The sequence below is a fragment of the Tachyglossus aculeatus genome, chromosome 4, assembly GCF_015852505.1.
Source record: "Tachyglossus aculeatus isolate mTacAcu1 chromosome 4, mTacAcu1.pri, whole genome shotgun sequence".
Classification (NCBI taxonomy): Eukaryota; Metazoa; Chordata; class Mammalia; order Monotremata; family Tachyglossidae; genus Tachyglossus; species Tachyglossus aculeatus.
In genome coordinates, this window is record NC_052069.1 from 18,831,649 (window position 1) to 18,847,573 (window position 15,925).

At 44.4% G+C, this 15,925-nt stretch overlaps 1 protein-coding gene across 1 annotated transcript; it reads right to left on the bottom strand.

The window, feature by feature from the left end:
* Window positions 1-12,576: 12,576 nt before the first annotated feature.
* Window positions 12,577-14,680, bottom strand: FGFBP2 (fibroblast growth factor binding protein 2). Its single transcript, XM_038745947.1, has 2 exons — window positions 13,974-14,680; window positions 12,577-12,985 (listed from the first exon to the last, which is right to left on the bottom strand). Exon 1 carries the CDS (start codon window positions 14,678-14,680, stop codon window positions 13,991-13,993), a length of 690 nt encoding a protein of 229 aa, XP_038601875.1. The 3' UTR covers window positions 12,577-12,985; window positions 13,974-13,990.
* Window positions 14,681-15,925: the final 1,245 nt, after the last annotated feature.

Genomic DNA, 15,925 nt, shown 5'->3' on the forward strand with positions numbered 1-15,925 from the left:
TGCCAACGTGTACTTCCCAAGCGCTTAGTACAGTGCTCTGCACACAGTAAGCGCTCAATAAATACGATTGAATGAATGAATGAGTCGCTATGGATAGGAGACAACTCTAGACTGTGAGCTTGTTGTGGGCAGGGAATGTGTTTGAAGTTATATTGAACTCTCCCAAGTGCATAGTACAGTGATTTGCACACAGTAAGTGCTCAATAAATACGATTATTATTATTATTAACAGTAATAATAATAATAATGATAACTCGACAGCTTAAGACAAGATCTTCCCTGGTCCCTCTAGACTGCCACCTCGGTATTATCTTTAACGGATCTCTTTCATTCAACCCACACATTCCATCTGTTATCAAATCCAGTCAGTTTTACCTCCTCTACATCATAAAAATCGACCTTTTTCTCTCCGTACATACTGCCAATCCACAGATCCAAGCACTTATCCTAACCCGCACTGACTATTTCATCAGCTTCCTCGCTGATCTCCCTGCCTCCTGTCTCTCCTTAGCTCACTCGGCTGCCCAGATCATTTTTCTAAAGATACGTTCGCTTCATGTCCCCCCAGTCCTCAAGAACCTCCAGTGGTTGCCCATTCCGCTCCGCAAAAAAAGACACTCTTTACCATCATTTTTAAAGCACTCAAGCAGCTCATCCCTTCCTACCTTATCTCACTGACTTTCAACTACAGCCCAGCCCACAGGCTTTGCTCCTCAATGCCAACCTATTCATGGTATTTTGATCTCATGTATCTCATTACTGATCTGTTACCACTGTCCTCCCTCAGGCCTGGAATTCTGCCCCGCTTCATATAAGACAGTCCACCACTCTCCCCATCTCAATCCTACTAAAATTACATCTCTTCCCCAAATAAGCCTTCATTTCCCCTAATTCTTCTGCTTTCTTGTGTCACCTATACAATTGGATCAATACCCTTTAAGCACTTGATATTCACCCCACCCTCAGCCTCCTAGCACTTATGTATACATGTCTATAATTTATTTTAATTCCTGTCTTCCCCTCTAGACTGTAAACTCCCAGTGGGCAGGGAACATGGTTACCAGTGCTGAGAAGCAGCATGGCCTAGTGGAAAGAGCATGGGCCCGGGAGTCTGAGGACCTGGGTTCTAATCCCAGCTCCACCACTTGTCTGCTGTGTGATCTTGGGCAAATTACTTAACTTCTCTGTGTTTCAGTTAGCTCATCTTCTAAAACGGGGATTAAGACTATGAGCCCCTTGTGGGACATGGACTGTGTCCAATCAGATTATTTTATAGCTATTCCAGAGTTCAGAACAGTTCCTAGTACTAAATAAATACCATTTAAAAAACAAACTAAAAATACCCCTCTCGCATTGTTCTCTCCCAAGCACTTAGTTCAGTGCTCTCTGCCCACAGTAGGCACTCAACAAATGCCGTTGGTTGAGTGATAGATCTTTTTGCTGTTCCTGAAGTTCCCCATCACTGCCTGCTTCCTATGAACTCCTTCTGAATCACACCGAAGCAGACTCTCAATAAATACTTAATAAATACATTGATTGATGGACCTTATAGTTTGGACAACGCGACATTAAAATAATAATAATAATAATAATAATAATGGCATTTATTAAGCACTTACTATGTGCAAAGCACTGTTCTAAGCACTGGGGGGATACAAGGTGATCAGGTTGTCCCACGGTGGGCTCACAGTCAATCCCCATTTTACAGATGAGGGAACTGAGGCACAGAGAAGTGAAGTGACTTGCCCAAAGTCACACAGCTGACAGTTGGCAGAGTAGGGATTTGAACCCATGACCACTGACTCCAAAGCCTGGGTTCTTTTCCACTGAGCCATGCTGCTTCTCGTGGGAGGACATAGATGAGAGATATGATTATGAGATTACTCACTCTAGAGCCACTTTCGATTTTCATCCCCCTTCTCTTCTTCCCACATTTTAGTGTTGCCAGCCTCAGTTTATTCTTATAACTACAATTGAAGGTCCTCAATATGCTTGTTAATTCAGCACCACAACAATATTACAGAACACTCTACAGGAGACTGGGCAGAAATTACAAACTACAAAGGAAACGATAGACTGTGAGCCCCACTTAGTGCAAGGACTATTTCTGACCTAATTATCTTGTATTTAAACCAGAGCTCAGTACAGTGTTTGGAACATAGTATGCACTTAGAAAATATTATTATTATTATTGTTATTGTGAGATCCCTTAAGATTGGAATTACAGTCTAAGAGGTAACACAATTTTTAAACAAAAATAAGTTCAGCAACAAGATCAATGTGACAGAACAGAAGAATAAACCAAATTTTTTGAGCCCTGTGATATTTTTAAGGTAGATGGAGTGACTCCCTAAAATCTCCCCTGTTCCAGTCCCCTTCTCCACCTACCCCCTCATCAACTTTCCCATCCTTCCCAGCAGTATCTCAAGAGGGGCACTCTTGCCTCCTCTCAATTTCTAACCCCTCCACCTATGCCTCAAACCCAATCCCTTTCAACCATATCAAAACAATTACCACCCCACCTACTTCCCTCCTTGACCACAGTCTTCAACTGCTCATTTTCCAATGGCTCCTCCTCCACTGCTTTCAAACATGCCCAAATATTCCCTAATTCCAAAAAAAAGCCCTCCCTCAATTCCAAGGCACCCTCCAGTTATCACCCCATATCCCTCCAACCATTCCTCACCGAACTCCTTGAACAAGTTCTCTATATCCACTGCCCTTTCCTCACCATCTGAACTCCTACTACAGTGATTCTGCTCTGCACATAGTAAGCGCTCAATAAATACGATTGATGATGTATCCTCCCTTGACAACTCCATTAACTTCCTCCCTGCCTTTTGTCTTTCCCCTTTCCAGTCCTTACTTCACCGTGCTGTGCAGATCATTTTTCTAAAAAAAAGTTCATTTCATATCTCCTCACCCCTTAAGGACCTCCAGTAGTTTACCACCCACCTCCAAATCGAACCGATGTGACTTTAAGGTGCTTGATTGGCTCTCTCCCTCCTACCTTACCTGATAATCTATTACAGCCCAATCTGCACACTTCACTCTTCCAAAGGCAAACTACTCTTTCTAACTCCTACTGCCTCTGACCCCTTGCCAATGTCTTCCCCCTGGCCTTATCCAACAGTCTACCATGCTTTCCAACATCAAAACCCTCTTAAAATTACATCTGCAAGAGGTTTTCCCTGACTAAGCACTCATTTCCCCCACTTGATCTCGACTCTGCATGACCTAGGATTTTGGCTGTGAGAAGCAGCAAGGCTCAGTGGGAAGGGCACAGGCTTTGGAGTCAGAGGTCATGGGTTCAAATCGCGGCTCTGCCAATTGTCAGCTGTGTGACTTTGGGCAAGTCACTTAACTTCTCTGTGCCCCAGTTACCTCATCTGTAAAATGGGGATTAAGACTGTGAGCCCCATGAGGGACAACCTGGTCACCTTGCAACCTCCCCAGTGCTTAGAATAGTGCTTTGCACGTAGTAAGCACTTAATAAATGCCATCATTATTATTATTACCCCTAAAATGCTTACTGATATGTCCCCTATCTGAATTTTATTTTAATGTCTGTCTCCCCAAAGAGTGTAAACTCCTCGTGGTCAGGGATTATGTTTACCAACTAATTATACTGTTGATTGTACTTTCCAAAGCACTCCACACACAATAAGCATGCACTAAATGTCACTGACTGATTACTAATCTAGGATGACAGATCAGGAATTTGAGAGTTAATTTGTGGTTAGTCTAGGAAGGACTCATGCAAGAGGTGGATCTATAGAAGGCTTTTTAAAGAGCAGAAATGTAGACAGTTTTGCTAAAGAAAACAGTTCTTGCCTGTTGTTTGACCTTGGGCAAGTTACGACTTCTCTGTGCCTCTGTTTAAATATCTGTTTTCCCTCCTCCTTAATCTGTAAACTCATGTGAGACAGACTGTGTCTGATCTGATTGAATTGTGTCTACCCAGTACTGAGCACAGTAATAACCCTTAGTGCCATTTTAACACATACTGCAATGCTTATCATCATTTTTATTCTAAAGCTAAGGGGTTTACTTCAGTTTCTCCAATTGGATCTGAAATCCTCTCTGATTTAAGCCCTACTGAAAGACCAGTTGGGCATAAGAATGAAACTGAAAGATAGCCTAAGAACATAAAGCACATACCAACTTCCAAAATTCCCAATATTTTATTTATTCACTCATTCAATCGTATTTATTGAGTGCTTATTGTGTGCAGAGCACTATACTGAGTCATTGTAAAGTACAATACAGCAATAGAGAGACAATCCCTGCCCACAGTGGGCTTAGTCTAGGGGACTGGCTTACATCCAGCAAGTAGCTTTTTTGTGTGTCATTTGTTAAGTGAAGAAGGAGCACAGCCTATTGGCATTTGTTAAGTGCTTACTACGTGTGAAGCACTGTTCTAAGTGCTGGGGTGGATATACAAGGTGATCAGGTTGTCCCACGTGGGGCTCACAGTCTTCATCCCCATTTTACAGATGAGGTAACTGAGGCAGAGAGAAGTTAAGTGACTTACCCAAAGTCACACAGTTGACAAGCGGCAGGGCCGGGATTAGAACCCATGACCTTCGACTCCCAAGCCCGGGCTCTTTCCATTGAGCCACGCTGCTTCTCTATTTGGATGGAACACTGGCATGGATGTCAAAAGAACCTGGGTTCTAATCCTGGCTCTGCCACTTATCTGCTTTGTGACCTTGAGGAAGTCACTTAATTTCTCTGTGCCTCAATTACTTCATCTGTAAAATGGAGATTAAGACTGTGAGCCCTGTGTGGGACATAGGCTGTGTCCAACCTGATTAGCTTTCATCTATCCCAGCACTTAAAACAGTGCCTGGCACATAGTAAGTGCTATGCAAATAGCATAAAAAATTGCATACTATTCAAGCACTGTTCTGAACACTGGGGCAGATGTAAATTAATCAAGTTCCCCACAGTCCCTGTCTCACGTGAGGCTCATGGTCTAAGTCAGTCTGTCAGTCAGTCGTATTTATTGAGCAACTTACTGTGTGCAGAGCATGGTACTGATTGGGAGAGAACAATAAACAGACACATTCCCTTCTCAGAATGAGCTTACAGTCCAAGGAGGAGGGAGAACAGTTATATCTTCATTACTATAAGAGAGTCAATAGAGAAATTCCTAATAGCAATGAAATACATTTTTCATTCTCAGTTATCTATCTCCTCTAGTTTCTTTCGCAGCACCTTGTTTCCAGTCAACATGAGTAGGGGTCTGACCCATCGTCAAAGGATATTCACTCTGCTGTAGTTCTCCAGAAAACTTCCTAATCTGCAGTGACTATCAAGAAGCAGTATGGTTTACTGGATAGATCTTGGGCCTGAGTCAGAAGAACCAGAGTTCTAATCCCGGCTAAGCCACATGTCTGCCATGTGACCTTGGACAAGTCACCTCACTTCTCCGTGCCTTGGTTACCTCATCTGTAAAATGAGAATTAAACGTGGGAGCCCCCCTGGGGTAAGTTGCATCTACCCCAGCAGTTAGAACAGGGCTTGGCACATAGTAAGTTCTGAAGAGAAGCGGCGTGGCTCAGTGGGAAGAGCCCAGACTTTGGAGTCAGAGGTCATGGGTTCGAATCCTGGCTCTGCCACATGTCTGCTGTGTGACCTTGGGCAAGTCACTTCACTTCTCTGAGCCTCAGTGACCTCATCTGTAAAATGGGGATTAAGACTGTAAGCCCCACGTGGGACGACCTGATCACCTTGTATCCCCCCAGCGCTTAGAACAGTGCTTTGCACATAGTAAGTGCTCAATAAATATGAATGAACAAGAACCATAATTATTATTTTTATCGTTATTATCTTTGGCATCTGTCAGAAGACACAGTCCCATCCTGGTACTTTTCCAGGCCAGAGAAATCAGAGTCTCTGTCACCTTTTGTCTCCAAACAGGAGCTCCACCTTTGAAGTTCTAAGAGCCCATAGGAGTGTGGGTTGTAGGGCTATCTGTGACTCTCCGCAATCCAAAATTTCACTTGCCGACTGAGTTCCTGGCTCCATTCCCGAAGCAGCTCCTGCTGCCACAATGCTAGACTGTAGTCGCATTTAACTCTTCACACGCAGTTCTGATAACTTCATGCCAAGCTAAAGAAAACAGATCAAAGTTTATTTTGCAGGTAGCATGACCTTAATGAGCAAAAAGGGGGAATTCAGGATCCCAATTTATAAAACATGACATTTTACCTTTTGGAATGTGTGGCCAACAGCCATACTGTATTTCCTTTCAGAATAACATGAAGGGCGACCATTGAGAATTGACAGCTCCAAGCTGTTTGCTGCTCTCCTGCAAGCTTCCTGCTCCATCTTCCTTCTACCCAGGGATCCATGGCCCAATACACATGCATGTTTGGTTAGTAATTCACATCACCAACACCTCTATCATGATTAAGTACCTCCCATCGGAATTCATCTCCAAGGCTGTCTCCGGAACATTTGTCTCCATAGGAATGTAGACAGAGTTCAGCTAGAGAGAAAAATTAGCTCTGCAGAAAAAAGGAACTGGCTCTGAAAACTGAGTAGTACAGTCAATCAATCAATCAATCAATCATATTTATTGAGCGCTTACTATGTGCAGAGCACTGTACTAAGCGCTTGGGAAGTACAAATTGGCAACACATAGAGACAGTCCCTACCCAACAGTGGGCTCACAGTCTAAAAGGGGGAGACAGAGAACAGAACCAAACATACCAACAAAATAAAATAAATAGGACAGAAATGTGCAAGTAAAATAAATAAATAAATAAGTAAATAAATAGAGTAATAAATATGTACAACCATATATACATATATACAGGGGAAGGGAAGGAGGTAAGATGGGGGGATGGAGAGGAAGGAAGGGGCTCAGTCTGGGAAGGCCTCCTGGAGGAGGTGAGCTCTCAGCAGGGCCTTGAAGGGAGGAAGAGAGTTAGCTTGGCGGATGGGCAGAGGGAGGGCATTCCAGGCCCGGGGGATGACGTGGGCCGGGGGTCGATGGCGGGACAGGCGAGAACGAGGTACAGTGAGGAGATTAGCGGTGGAGGAGCGGAGGGTGTGGGCTGGGCAGTAGAAGGAGAGAAGGGAGGTGAGGTAGGAGGGGGCGAGGTGATGGAGAGCCTTGAAGCCCAGGGTGAGGAGTTTCTGCCTGATGCAGTCCATCTCCTTCTATTGGACCTTCTCACTGTGCCTCTATCTCACCTGTCGCCTCTGGCCTATGTCCTGCCACTGGCCTGAATTATAATAATAATAATAATGATGGCATTTGTTAAGCGCTTACTATGTGCCAAGCACAAGCGCTGGGGGTGGTGGTGGTACAAGGTAACCAGGTTGTCCCACATGGGGCTTACAGACTTAATACCCATTTTACAGATGAGGTACCTGAGGCACAGAGAAGTGAAGTGACTTGCCCAAAGTCACGCAGCTGACAAGTGGTGGAGCCAGGATTAGAACCCATGACCTCTGACTCCCAAGCCCGGGCTCTTTCAACTGAGCCACGCTGCTTCTCTGAAGGCCTGAAGGAAGGCCTGAAATGCCTTTACTCTTCAAATCCAACAGATAATTACTTTCCCCCTTCAAAGCCTTATTGAAGGCACATCTCCTCCAAGAGGCCTTCCCAGACTAAGCCCCACTTTTCCTCAACTCCCACTCCCTTCTGCATCACCCCTACTTGCTCCATTTGCTCTTCCCTCCACCTCCCAGACCCAAAGAACTTAAGCAACTGTGTCATTTTATTTATTTGTCTTGCTGTCTCCCCTGACCCCCAGATGGTGAGTTAGTTGTGAGCAGGGATTGTCACTGTTTATTGCTGTATTTTACTTTCCCAAGCACTTAGTATAGCGCTCTGCACTATGAACGAATGCATGAAAGAACGTGAGAGTTAGAGAAGCAGCATGGCTCAGTGGAAAGAGCTTGGGCTTGGGCGTCAGAAGTCATGGGCTCTAATCCTGGCTCTGCCACTTGTCTGCTCTGTGACTTTGGGCAAGTCATTTCATTTCTCTGGGTCTCAGTTACCTCATCTGTAGAATGGGGATTAGGACTGTGAGCCCCATGTGGACAACCTGGTTACCTTGTATCCCTCCTAGGGCTTAGAAAAGTGCTTGGCACATAGTAAGTGCTTAGAGAAGCAGCGTGGCTCAGTGGAAAAGAGCATGGGCTTTGGAGTCAGAAGTCATGGGTTCAAATCCTGGCTCCACCAATTGTCAGCTGTGTGACTTTGGGCAAGTCACTTAACTTCTCTGTGCCTCAGTTACCCCATCTCTAAAATGGGGATGAAGACTGTGAGGCCCCCTGTGGGACAACCTGATTACCTTGTAACCTCCCCAGTGCTTAGAACAGTGCTTTGTACATAGTAAGTGCTTAATAAATGCCATAAAAAGTCATCCTCATTATTATTTTTAAGGCTGGCTGGGGGATTAGCCATAGCTCCAGTCTACTTCTGGTTCCTCTAAGGGAGCGGGCTCCTCTTTTTTTTGTTAATGGTATTTGTGAAGCACTTACTATATGTCAAGCACTGTTCTAAGCACTGGGAGAGATAGGGGTTTATCAAGTTGAACACAATCCCTGCCACACATGGGGCTCACAGTCTATATTGGAAGGATTTAATCCCCATTTTACAGATGAAATAACTGAGGCACAGAGAGGTTAAGTGACTTGCCTGAGGTCATTCAGCAAGCAATTGACAGAACTGGGATTTCGAACCCAGGTCCTCTGACTCTCAAGCCTACTTCCTACTTCCAATATTGAGAAGGTAACACTTCCAGCTTCAGTGAGATAGCCAGGTTACTCCCAAGAGGGACTGACTCCTCTGGCCCTTATGCTGCTATGCAAGCATTCTGCAAATAGCTGGAACTGTGAGTCCTGAACTCAGTGATTTACACACCTTGATTCTAAACAATTCAAACCACACATTCTGAAGTCATACTCCTATGGCCTCGCTGGGCCTGGAAGTAGGAAACAATTTAGAGGCCTCAAATGAAAGTCAGTGGCCATGAATTTCACTGGACAGTGAATTGAAGAGTTGATGTTATTTGACAAAGATTGATTTGGGCACCTGAACATCATCATCATCAATCGTATTTATTGAGCGCTTACTATGTGCAGAGCACTGTACTAAGCGCTTGGGAAGTACAAATTGGCAACATATAGAGACAGTCCCTACCCAACAGTGGGCTCACAGTCTAAAAGGGGGAGACAGAGAACAAAACCAAACATACTAACAAAATAAAATAAATAGAATAGATATGTACAAATAAATTAAATAAATAGAGTAAAAAAATGTGTACAAACATATATACATATATACAGGTGCTGTGGGAAGGGAGGGAGATAAGATGGGGGAATGGAGAGGGGGACGAGGGGGAGACGAAGGAAGGGGCTCAGTCTGGGAAGGCCTCCTGGAGAAGGTGAGCTCTCAGCAGGGCCTTGAAGGGAGGAAGAGAGCTAGCTTGGCGGATGGGCAGAGGGAGGGCATTCCAGGCCCGGGGGAGGACGGGGGCCGGGGGTCGATGGCGGGACAGGCGAGAGCGAGGTACGGTGAGGAGATCAGCGGTGGAGGAGCGGAGGGTGCAAACTGGGCTGTAGAAGGAGAGAAGTGAGGTGAGGTAGGAGGGGGCGAGGTGATGGACAGCCTTGAAGCCCAGGGTGAGGAGTTTCTGCCTGATGCGCAGATTGATTGGTAGCCACTGGAGATTTTTGAGGAGGGGAGTAATATGCCCAGAGCGTTTCTGGACAAAGATAATCCGGGCAGCAGCATGAAGTATGGATTGAAGTGAAGAGAGACACGAGGATGGGAGATCAGAGAGAAGGCTGATGCAGTCGTCCAGACAGGATAGGATGAGAGCTTGAATGAGCAGCGTAGCGGTATGGATGGAGAGGAAAGTGCGGATCTTGGCAATGTTGTGGAGCTGAGACCGGCAGGTTTTGGTCACGGCTCGGATGTGAGGGGTGAATGAGAGAGCGGAGTCGAGGATGACACCAAGGTTGCGGGCTTGTGAGACGGGAAGAATGGTAGTGCCGTCAACAGAGGTGGGAAAGTCAGGGAGAGGGCAAGGTTTGGGAGGGAAGACAAGGAGTTCAGTCTTCGACATGTTGAGCTTTAGGTGGCGGGCAGACATCCAAATGGAGATATCCTGAAGGCGGGAGGAGATGCGAGCCTGGATAGAGGGGGAGAGAGCAGGGGCAGAGATGCAGATCTGGGTGTCATCAGCGTAGAGATGATAGTTGAAGCCGTGGGAGCGAATGGGGTCACCAAGGGAGTGCGTGTAGATCGAGAACAGAAGGGGACCAAGCACTGAACCTTGTGGAACCCCCACAGTGAGAGAATGGGAGGGGGAGGAGGAGCCTGCAAAAGAGACTGAGAACACTTGCTTGAATTCTGAAGAATGTTGTCCTATAATAATTACGGTGTTTGTTAAGGGCTTACTCCATGTCCAAGCACTGTACACAATGTAGGGGTAGACACAAAATAATTAGGTAGTCAGTCTGTCAGTCATATTTATTGAGGGCTTACTGTGTACAAAGCACCATAATAAATGCTTGGGAGAGTACAATATAACAACCAATGGACACATTCCCTCCCCACAGCAAGCGTACCATCTAGAGAGGGAGATAGATATTTGTGGGTCACAGTTTCTGGACCACATGGGGCTCTCAGTCTAAGGAGGAGGGAAAATATGTATCTAATCCACAGAGAAGTTAAGTGACTTGCCATGATCATACAGCAATCAAAGGTTTATTCCAGGCTCCATCATTCAACTTCTCTATGCTTCAGTTAAATCAACTGTAAAATGGGAATTAAGACTGGGAACCCCATATGGGACATGGACTGGATCCAACCTGATTAGCTTGAATCCAACCCAGCACTTAGCACAGTGTCTGGCACATAATAAGCACTTAACAAATACCATAAAACAAAAAAAGGCAGAGTCAGGATTAGAGCTCAGGTCCTCTGATTCTCAGGTCTGTGCTCTTTCCACTGGACCATGATTTTCCTCCAAAACTCTACATTTATTCATTCATTCATACATTCATATTTATTGAGCGCTTACTGTGTGCAGAGCACTGTACTAAGCGCTTGGGAAGTACAAGTCGGCAACATATAGAGATGGCCTCTACCCAACAGCGGGCTCACATTCACCTCCGAATTCTTGTTGTGGTCATGTTTCCTCTGACAATACTATATTAGCTTTATTTTCTGTAGTGAACAAGCAGTTAAAAGTTTAATCTTGAAAACCATTAGTTGCTCTAGCATAAAATAAATCTAGAATCTGAACTAATAAGAAGCTGTGATGTGCTCTGAAACTGGAGATGTTTCAAGTAATAATAATAACGGTGCTTAAGCACTTACTATGTGCCAGGTAATGTACTAAGCGCTGGGGTGGACACATTCAAATCGAGTTGGACACACTCCCTGTACCACTTGGGGCTCACAGTCTCAATCCCCATTTTGCAGATGAGTTAACTGAGGCACAGAAAAGTAAAGTGATTGCTCAAGGTGACACAGCAGACAAGTGGCAGATCTGGGACTAGAAACCAGGTCCTTCTAACTCCCAGGCCTGTCTCTCTCCACTAGGACATGAAAGGCAAAGGATATTGCATTAATTCATAGTGAATCACTACTTGTTATTTTAGCATAAGCTAAGATTAAAAATCTGGTTTTGCTTCAACATGAATCATGTTTAATTTTAGGTTATGGTTTATTCTTCAGGCAGTCCACATGAATTTAAGGCACCTCTGATCACACCTGGACCTCTCCAGCCGATCGCTGAGTGAATGCTTTGGGTACTTGCCACCCCCTATTACAGGTCTCAGGGACCTTGGCATCCTCTTCTACTGGATTTCCATGCTATCCCCCACCCTCCTGAGATTCTGCCCCACCTCTTCGCAATGTCACCCGGGAGACTCCAATCCCAACCCGCCTCCCACTACCCCACAGATGGAGAGATGCAGCCACAGCCTGATGCCACAGTCGCTAAACCTCAAGAAGACTGGGCAGCCGCTCCTGGAGCGCTCACTGTGGCCTTGGTGTGACTGTGGACTCTGAGCCACAAGGAGCCAGAAATTCTGCTCCTCTAGCCACAGTGCCCCACTCACTGAGCTTTATTTTTGTCTTAGTGTTGCCTTAGTGATTTGTTTTGTCTCTCCTCATGTGTATCCATCTATATATCTTCTCCTTTTGATCTGTGAGCACTTCAAGGGACAGAGATCGTGTCTAACTCCCACCTGTGAACTCTTTCCAAGTCCTTGGTACAGTGCTCTGTACATAGTACATATTTAACACATACTATTATTGCTACCAATCAATCAATCAATCGTATTTATTGAGCGCTTACTGTGTGCAGAGCACTGTGCTAAGTGCTTGGGAAGTACAAGTTGGCAACATATAGAGACAGTCCCTACCCAACAGTGGGCTCACAGTCTATTCTGACATCCTACTGACTTCTTATTTCTCAAATGCACTACTCCGATCATCCTGGAAAACTGAAACAAAAAAAGGCAATTAACAACTACCCACAAATTCCTCTTAATGTAGTTATTAAAAACAAAATGAAAAACGCCTTCTCAAGAGTATACCTCTGATAAGATTCTTTTATTGAGCATTTATGTACAGCATTTAGATCTTGCTCTACCCAAATTCAAGGCTTAATATTGTATGTGATACAACTTAGCATAATACAGGACTCTTTAGGAAGGTTAAGCATCTAAAGGATTTACAACAAAATGCCTAGGGTTACATTTTTTAAAGCTCTAGAAAGATTTGCCTGTTCTTGTCCACGTGACTGAGGATTTCAGATTCACATGCTGTTGGTTTCTAAACCAAAAGATCATAAAGACGTGTAATTTCAGAAGTCCAAAATACAAATACACTAAAAAAAAATGGATCCAGAAGGTGTCCTTCAGAAAGCAACTCCAACCATCAGGAAGTGATATTGGAAGATAACCGTGGCAGGAATTTTTCTTTGGTTTTAAGAATCTGGCTCTGAAAAACAAACAAAAAATTAATGGAATTATATTCCTTCCTCAGTTTCCCAAATTCAATTATTGTTTTGATCCTCTTCTAGACCTACCAAAATGTAATTACCAAACCCATTTGACATTACAAAACCAACCAAAGCTTTCTGTCTTTGAAACTCATACTGGCGCCATTTCTTTCCTGGAAGTTATTGGGAAGGACTCCAGATCCGGGAAAGAGGTGAAAAGTAGACTTTGTTACTAGAAAGGTGAATTGCTTGCTAGGACATCTTCTCATTAATAGAACCATAATGAATTCATTTTCCAATGTTGAATAATTTCAGTGCCATTAGTAGAGGTAAGCATCAATACCTGCCTTCAGTGCACTAAACACCCTTTAATTACTTTTTTTTTCCTGCAGCTGTAAAATTTCAGAGTCTATTTTTGCTAAAATAGTATGGCAATGATTAAAACTTGGTTTTTCCACTAAAATAAATGGGTCTCCTACAGTAGCAGAGTTTTGAGCTAATGACATGAATCAATCAACCAATCGTATTTATTGAGCGCTTACTGTGTGCAGAGCACTGTACTAAGTGCTTGGGAAGTACAAGTTGGCAACATATAGAGACAGTCCCTACCCAACAGTGGGCTCACAGTCTAAAAGGGGGAGACAGAGAACAAAACCAAACATACTAAAAAAATAAAATAAATAGAATAGATATGTACAAGTAATGTTACCTTTCACTGGAATGATAAAAACTGCCAACAGCTGCAGCACAGAAAAACCCTTTTCAATCTAAAACTCTGTCTTACCCGAATCACACATTGGGAACTTGGACTGGCTCCCTTACTGTCCAACTACCTCACATTCTTAGCAAAAAGCCTCAAAACTTTAGAAAAAAATGATCCCCTCTGCTATAAAGAACTGGGGGATGATCTAACCCTAACCACCCTAACCCAAGACAACACTTTGAGATGCACAGCATGCATCTACATTGTCATAGCCTGAGTTTTACCTGGGGAAAATCTCTCTTCATCCCCTGAAGAGGCTGATAATGTAGGAGCAAAAGCTTTGTAGGGCCTCCCAACAATATTCCTTTGCAATCTTCACGGACTCCGTGTCATTCCCTGCCTCTGGCCCTGGCAGGGTCGGTTTGACAACGGGCGGGCTGGTGGTCTTGGGTTTTCCTGTCTTTTTGATGATGCCTTTCCCTGATTGTGTTTCCTTAGCAGATTTCGGCAGGATGGAAGATCTCAGGGCCCCCTTCAGACTCGAAGCTATTTGTCTCAGCTGAGCATCAGGTGGTGCCTTCTGACACACTGAGGGCTTCAGCACAGCGACAGACTGACAGGCGTGGGGAAGTTTCTTCAGTTCCTGGGTGACCTGATTCCAATAAAGTTTGGGATTGTTCGTGAAAGGACGGCAGAGGGTTGGCTTGCCGCTGAATTCACACCAGTAAGGCTTGCCGGGGCTCTTGCATTCGATCCTGAGTTTGATTTCCAGCTGGCCGCTGACGGTTGCGGTGCAGGCGTCTTTGCCTTTAGTTTGAAAGTGAATATCTTCCCCGCTGCTTCCTTTGCTTTGTTTTAGAACCTGCCCTAGAATCCCCAGGCAATAGCTAGCTACCAAAAAGAAGCCCAGTGCCAACTTCATGGTGAGGTAGAGATGAAAACCTTGACCTGAGCAACTCAGTCCCGAGAGCAAAAGAACCAAAATGCACATCTGTTCACAATTTTAAGGTCTAGCACACAAAGAGGTCTTTCTCTTTATGGCGAGCTATATTTTCTTTGAAAAAACTCCAAAAGGCCCACATTATAAAGCTCAAAGTGTCCAATAGCCAAATTTGAGTTCTCAGTGACAATTTTCAGAGCCTAGGAATTAAGGTGAGTAGCTAAACAAACTTTTCTGGGCCACTTACACACAGTATATTTTAAGCCTGTATTTTCTATTCCCCACAAGTTTGAATTTTTATTTAGAATTGGCCAAGAATACCCAAATCCCATAAGAGGTCTCAGGCAATCTTATTAATAAGGAAGTATTAATAAATTAAATTAAATGACTCATTTCTTGGGTATGCTTGCAGATGCTTGTCATTAAATATGCTACCTTCCATATGAAATAGGAAAATCCCTACTTCACTGGGGAAAATTTTCTCATCAGACACTGCTTCTCTCCATCTTCAAAGGCCTTCTGAAGGCACACCTTTGTTACTTCAGCAATTCTCTATACCCAAGCACTTGGGTGTTCACATTCTCCATAACATTTATTATGTATCTTTATTCTCTCTAACTTCCTCAATCTGTAATTTATTTTAGTGTCTAGTTCCCCCACTAGACTGCAGGCTCCTTGAGAGCAGAGGTCATGTCTAAGACTTTTATTGTACTCTCTGAAGCTATGACAGTACTCTGCACACAGAAGGTTTACTATTTTCTAGGCTTTGATGATTTTTAAAAACCCCTCTTCTGCCGCTCTAGGTGGCTGTCCCCCATGGGGTTCACAGCCTCAATCCCCATTTTGCAGATAACTGAGAAGTGAAGTGACTTGCCCAGGGTCACACAGCAGACATGTGGTGGAGGTGGGATTAGAATCTATTACCCTCTGACTCTCAAGCCCGTACTACTACTACTACTAATAATGATGATAGCATTTATTAAGCTCTTACTATGTGCAAAGCACTGTTTTAAGCGCTAGGGGGGATACAAGGTGATCAGGTTGTCCCACGTGGGGCTCACAGTCTTAATCCCCATTTTGCAGATGAGGTAACTGAGGCCCAGAGAAGTTGAGTGACTTGCCCAAGGTCACACAGCTGACAAGTGGCAGAGCCTGGATTTGAACCCATACCCTCTGACCCCAAAGCCCGTACTCTATCCACTATGCCATGCTGCTTCTTAGGTACAGAGTTGGGCCTTTGCTTCCTGACACCCCCGCGTAGGCTTGCCTTCCTGTGCCATCCGTGTATATATGTTT

Coding starts and splice junctions, on each gene's coding strand:
- FGFBP2 (XM_038745947.1), bottom strand. CDS start 14,680: ATGTGCATTTTGGTTCTTTTGCTCTCGGGACTGAGTTGCTCAGGTCAA.